The sequence below is a fragment of the Ursus americanus genome, chromosome X (assembly GCF_024610735.1).
Source record: "Ursus americanus isolate L20-20 chromosome X, mUrsAme1.1.p, whole genome shotgun sequence".
Lineage (NCBI taxonomy): Eukaryota > Metazoa > Chordata > Mammalia > Carnivora > Ursidae > Ursus > Ursus americanus.
In genome coordinates, this window is record NC_142164.1 from 36,933,092 (window position 1) to 36,939,622 (window position 6,531).

A 6,531-nucleotide genomic window follows, 5' to 3' on the forward strand; every position below is an offset into this window, starting at 1 on the left:
ATTGGCCCTGTTAGGATCAGATTCCCCATTATCCTGATTTCTTATCTTCATAGACTTTACCACGATTTCAGTCTATCTTACTTAGGTCTTTCTTGCTCATTGCCCCTTCCAATGGAAAGGAGTTTTCATTCTGTCGTGGTTTTTGGAGTTTTCATTCTGTGGTGGTTTTTATCTGTCTGTCCCTAAAACAGTGGCTGACACATGGTAGATAATCAATATTGATTGAATGAAGGACTCCATAAATCAAATTCTGTCAGCCACAGTTTATTCTTTTTTTTTCATAAATGAACTTTATTGACTTTTATGATTACAAATGTAATACATGCTTACTGCAGAGAATCTGGAAAGTACAGAGAAGTAGAAAGAAGAAACTAAGAACACCCACAATCCCACCACCTGAAGGCAAACACTGCTCATAGCATGTTCTAACTATCTATGCCTGTTTAAGGACCAAGACCTTTATCAAGAGTGCTGGTCACAAAGCACAATAGCCAAGGGGGGCGGGGGCACTTAATCACTGAGGGAGCCACCAAGAGATCGGAGCTAGCAATTTGACACCGAGGAAATTAACAAGGGCCATAGACAAAAGATCAAGAAGTCAGAAGTTGACAACACAAGAACCAGTTGGGTTATGATAAGAGTGTAGTGAGATGGTGCTTATCAACTAGCCCAGTACCTGTCACGTAATACATAATCAATAAACGTTAACCACTAGTATGATTACTATTGTGGGTCAAAACGAATGGTTCAGGATGGAGACTATAAACAGGGCAAGGGCCCTGGAGACCCATTTTAGGTGCTATGAGTTGGGGCATATGAAAAGGGTGGTTTTAGGAGTGGGCATCGCTCTTCTTATAGGCTCCCCTGCCAGGTGAAATGGGACCAGGGCTTCCTCAAGTTTGCCTGATGACATGTGGCAAGACACTCTAAGGTGTTTTTGAGGTAGGACATGGTTTCTCCTGCCTAGACTTTTCCCTGGACCAGCAACTAGGACTGGTCTCGACGGCAATAGGAGTTCAGAACCTCATACACCAAACACTCTTGAAGTCCACACTTCTGATTGTCAGGGCAGGTTATAGGCGTGTGGGGTAAAAGAGAAGGTCAAGTCAGCCAACTGGGAATTATGAGGGGGTGGGGGATTGTGCCTGAAGGGAGAAGCTGAAGGGAGAAGGCCACAAGGTTTATGATGTAATTGAATGGAATGGGTCCAGGAACAAGTCCTCAAGTTAGCAGCGGAGTCAGACATCACAGAAGATTCCAGAAAGCATTACTTGTTGGTGGGGGCCTTGTGATGGCCTGTGCTCTGTCGAAGGTGGTCATGCAGACCCTCTTGAGGGTCTCCATGCTCTTTCAGGTAGTAACAGCGTTTGGGAACATGCTGGTGCTGGGAGTGAGAAAAACAAACAAACAAAAAAACCAGCAGAGGTAAGAGCCACACTTACTATGATAAGGGGGTTTCTGCCTGGATAATGTCAGTAACTTAGCAGTTCAAGAAACTTGGCTAATGTACCGCATGCACATAATGTGCGATCCAGGACTAGGCTGACCAAATTCCCTAGTGACCTGGATCCACAACACATGTGCCTGTAGGTAGGACTCAGCTCCCCAAAGATGAACCCTCCCCTAGGATAGTTGGAGAGTTGGGCCCCAGCTGGTTCCCTCATAATCAGAAGGCTTAGACCTTTAGCCATCCCAGCCCCCCTCCCCCCTCAAGGAACTTGGGCCGGGACATTGCTTCAAAGTGGTTAATACACCCCTAATAACTACACAGCCAGTCCACTGATGAACTCCAGGTTGGGGGTTATGGGCTAGAAACCCCATGCCTCCCCCTAGCCTCTTCCTTATTCTACTCAAAGGAGCAGGGACATTCCCTATCACTCCCCACCACTCCCCTCGAGTGTATTTCCCCATCATTACCTCCTCGGTCTGCTGATAAGAGTTCAGTTCGTTCTCCATTGCCTCCTCATTATTCCGCTTACAGGCTGACAGCAGAACCTGGCCGGAGCTGCCCGGGGAATCCTTCTCTTCAGCCAGCTGGCACTCCGTATAGAGAGACCTGTCTATCAGCTCCTTTAGGCTGCCGGCCACCTTCAGAAAGATCCGGCCCATTTTGGTGGTAACGGCTTCCGAGAGTCCTTCCAGAAACCTGGTCCGTAGAATGGCATCGGACCAAGACAAATGTCGGGCCAGCAGCAGGAAGTCGGTGGCGTACTGCCTGACTGACTTCTGGCCCTGCTTGGGATGGCAAAGAACAGCGCTGAGGATGTCTATCTCGGACAGTGAGTCGTATAAGCCCTGTGACCTGCTCAGGAAAGATTTGGTTTCTTCTGAGAGGGGGTGGCCTACCTCCATCTGCAAGATGGACCACCTCTCTGCTGCCCCCAGATGAAGAGACACCAGAAATGCCATTTTCTCTGAGTCGTTCAAAAAGCCCTTCATTTGCTTCTCCTCATCGACCTCCATCTCCTCCTCCACACAGCATGCGCCCCGGGCTGCTTCCTGCTCTTCTAAGAGGTAACAGAGTGCTGGGGTCAGCATGCCAAAGGATGGGACTTCCTGTGGGGGTGGCTTCCTTGTCTCAGCGGTTGTGGCAGTCATGCGTGGTGTGGACTTTGATCCAGACACCGTGACATTAATGTGAGAGGCAGATGTTTCTCCAGAGTCTGTGGCATTGATTTCCAGAGTGGACATCATTCCGGAGGCTGTGGCTGCCATCTGTGGGGTGGACATGGCTCCCGGGACTGGACGCCTCACTGGTGGCACGGACATCCCTCCGGGGGCAGTGGCTCTCAGAAGTGGCGTGGACATCATTCCAGAAGCTGAGGCTCTCATTGGTGGCGCAGGCATCCCTCCGGAAGTTGCGTATGTTGTTTGTGGCAAGGACATAGATCCAGAACTCGTGACTCTAGTTTGCAGTGTGAACACTGTCCCAGAGGCCATGCTTTTCATTAGCGGCACAGACATGTCTCCAGAAGTCATGGCTGACATCAATGGCATGGGCATTGTTCCAGGGGCTGTGGCTCTCGTTAATGGCTTGGACATCCCTCCGGAGGCCATGGCTGTCATTTGTGCAGTGGACATCTTTGCAGAGGCTGGACCTCTCAATATCTCTGTGGATACAGCTTCAGAGGCTGATGGTCTCCGTAGTGGTGTGGACATGACTCCGGAGACTGGGGCTCTTACTAGTGGCGGAGACATCACTCCAGAGGCTGGAGCTCGCATTGAGAGTGTGCACATCTCTCCAGAAGCTGCGGGCATCATCTGCGGTACGGACGTTGCTCCAGAGGCTGGGGTTCTCATCAGTGGCAGGGACACCCCTGCAGGGGCCATGGCTGGCATTCGAGGCATGGGCATCGCCTCGGAGGCCATGCATCTCATTAGTGGTGTGGACACAGCCCCAGGGACTGGAGCCCTCATTTGTGGCATGGGCATCATTCCAGGGGCTGGAGCTGCCATTTGTGGAGTAGACATTGGCCCATAAGCTGGGACTCTCAGAGATGTGGCCATCTCTCCAGCAACGGGGGGTCTCATGAGTGGTGGGGACATCTCTCCAGAGCATGAAGCTCTTGTGAGCAGTGCAGACATCTCTCCGGGGTCTGGGGCTCTCATCAGTGGTGCGGACAGCACCCCGGAGGTTGGGGCTCTCATTTTTGGGGTGGCCATCATTTCAGAGGCTGGGTTTTGCATGTGCAATGGGGACATGCCTCCAGAGGTCATGGATCTCATGAACGACATGGACATCCCTCCAGAGTCTTGGGTGCCCATTGGCTGACTGGGCATCCTTCCAGAGGCTGTGGCTCTCATTAACGCTGTGGGCATTTCTCCAGGGCCTGAGGCTCCCATGAGAGGCATGGACAGAGCTCCAGAAGCTGCAGCTGTCATTTGCGATGTGGACATGTCTCCAGAGGCCGGGGCTCTCATTAGTGGTGTGGACATTGCTGCACAGGCAGTGTCTGTCATCGGCCGCACGGACGTGGCTCCAGAAGCTGTGTCTCTCATTAGCATGGCGGAGATGTCTCCAGAAGCTGTGGTTGTCATTTGCTGCATGAACATGGATTCTGAGGCTTTGGATGTCGTTAGTGGCTTGGACAATGTTCCCGAGGCCGTAGCTCTCATTTGTGGCAAGGACATCACTCCTGGGGCTGCGTCTCTCATTAACAGTGTGGACACGGCTCCAGAGGCTTTGGCTGTCATCAGTGGGGTAGACATTGCTCCAGAGGCTGAGGCTCTCATCTGTGGTACAGCTGTCATTCCCAAGGCTGTGGCTCTCCTCTGCGGCATAGACATCGCTCCAGAGACAGGGGCTCTCATTTGCAGTATGGACATTGGCCCAGAGGCCTGGGCTGACATTTGTGGTGTGGACATTGTTTCCGATGCCTGGGCTGAGATGGGCTGTGTGGACATTGGCCCAGAGGCTGAGGCTCTCCTTAGCGGCGTGGACATCATTGCAGAGACTGGGGGTCGCATTCGCACTGTGGACATTGCCCCACTGGCTGTGGCTTTCATGAAGCCTGTAGACACCGCTCCAGAAGTTCTGGCCATGGTGAACTGTGTGGACATGACTCTAGAGGCCGCGGTTGCCATTTGCTCAGTGGACATGGCTCCAGAGGTTGTGACTGGCATCAGTGGGGTGGGCATTGCTACAGAGTCTGGGACTGTCTTAAGCAATGTTGGCATAGTGCCAGAGCCTAGAGCTCTCCTTCGTGGTATGGACATCGCTCCAGGGTCTGAGGCTCGCGCCGGCACTGCGGACAGCCCCCCAGAGGCTGCTGCTCTCATGGATGGAGTAGACATGATTTGAGGGTCTAGACTTTGTGTTAACTGCAGGGGCATCGCTCCAGAGTCTTGGGCTGACATCAGCTGGGGGGGCATCACTCCAGAAGTTAGGGCTGTCATTAGCAGTGGGGACATGGCTTCAGTGTCCGGAGCTGCCTTTGGCAATGCGGACACCTCTCCAGCATCTGAGACTGACAAGAGTGGTGTGGACATGGCTCCAGAACCTGGCACTGACATTAGCGGTGAAGACGCTACTCCAGAATCTGGGCCTGACATTAGCTGCATGGAGATGTCCCCAGAGTCTTGGGTGCTCGTTGGCTGGGCTGACGTGGTTTCTGAAGCTAGGGCTGACATTATCAGTGAGGATATGGCTTCCGAGTCTGTGCCTGACATTAGCAGCGAAGATATCTCTCCAGAGGCCAGAGCAGTCATGAGTACTTTGGACATTGCTTCGGTGTCTTCATCTGTAATTTGCAATGGTGACATTGCTTCAGAGCCTGGAGCTGGCATTGGCTGCTGCGTGGACATCACTCCAGGGTTTATATCTGGCATTAGGAGTGGAGATATCTCTCCAGGATCTGGGGCCAGCATCAATGGTGAGGACATCGCTCCAGAGGATGGAGTGCTCATTATAGGCGCGGACATCGCTCCAGAGGATGAAGCCGGCATTGCCAATGGTGACATCTCTGCAGAAGGCGGTGCTGCCATTAGTCCTGCAGACATCGTTCCAAAGTCGGGAATTGTCATCAGCCCCGGGGACATTAATCCATAGTCTGATGTGGACAGCAATGGGGACAATGTTCCAGAATCTGAGGCTGGCATGAGCAAGGGGGACAGTGCTTCCGCATCTGAGGCTGGCATGAGCAGTGGGGACAGTGCCCCAGAGTCTGAGGCTGGCATCAGCGGTGGGGACAGTGCTCCAGCGTTTGGTGCTCCCATCAGAGGTGCAGACATGGTGTCAAAGCCTGGGGATGTCATCAACTGTGCAGACATCGCTCCAGGGTCTGACGCTGACGTCGAGACTGTAGGCTGTACATGAGACTGTAAGATTTGAACCTCTGCTCTGGTCTCTATTATTGGTCCAGAGAAGGTCGTCCCCCTGTTTTGGGGGTCAACATTTTCCTCCCTCAGCATATTGTTGAATCGGAGGGAGTGTAAAGGTATCGACATATCGGCCATGGCCACAAGATAGTGTGGAGAGAGTCCCTAAAGTGATGAGATCAAGGAGTCGTGCTGAAGCCCAAATGGCAAGAAAAATCTGTAAACAGGAAATAAGTTTAGTAGTCAAAAGCCAATATCAAAAAGATTGGAAAATAGACCAATGATTCGCGATGGAGACTTTTTCTGTGTGTTGCCAGCTACGTGGCACCAGAGATGGGCCTATCAGGTTAAAGAAGCTGTGCAACAGCGAACGGACTTAAAGCTGGAACCAAGATCCCTTCCACCCCTATTCTTTTCAAACCAATCCACTCAGTCCCACAGCACAGCCTTTCCGTTTCTAAATGCTGTAAACGCCAGCTTGCTCAGCAGCCCGGAGCCTCGGTCGCCCCAGAGCAAATGAGGCGGCAGCGCCACCTTGTGGGAACCTGTGAGAGGTGCAGGCTCGCTCTCCCATCAGAGCACTCATGAGGCTGCCAAGGCACTGGCGGACCTGCAGGAGAGGGCCCTTTGCCCCGGCTGATCATTAGTTCCTAGGGCTCATTGAGTCCTGCTCAGGGCTTTAGTCCCCATTTTGCTACGCTGATGGCCCTGAAG

General features: G+C 52.4%; 1 protein-coding gene across 2 annotated transcripts; it reads right to left on the reverse strand.

Annotated features, from left to right (window-relative positions):
* Positions 1–337: 337 nt before the first annotated feature.
* RTL9 (retrotransposon Gag like 9) lies at positions 338–5,984 on the reverse strand. 2 transcript variants are annotated; one of them, XM_045801292.2, is made up of 3 exons: positions 3,372–5,984; positions 1,918–3,332; positions 338–1,384 (listed from the first exon to the last, which is right to left on the reverse strand). In XM_045801292.2, exons 1-3 carry the CDS (start codon positions 5,953–5,955, stop codon positions 1,268–1,270), a joined length of 4,116 nt encoding a protein of 1,371 aa, XP_045657248.2. In that variant the 5' UTR covers positions 5,956–5,984; the 3' UTR covers positions 338–1,267. The 2 variants fall into 2 exon arrangements, with proteins under 2 accessions (XP_045657248.2, XP_087715905.1); XM_087859779.1 differs by having other exon boundaries at positions 1,918–5,984.
* Positions 5,985–6,531: the final 547 nt, after the last annotated feature.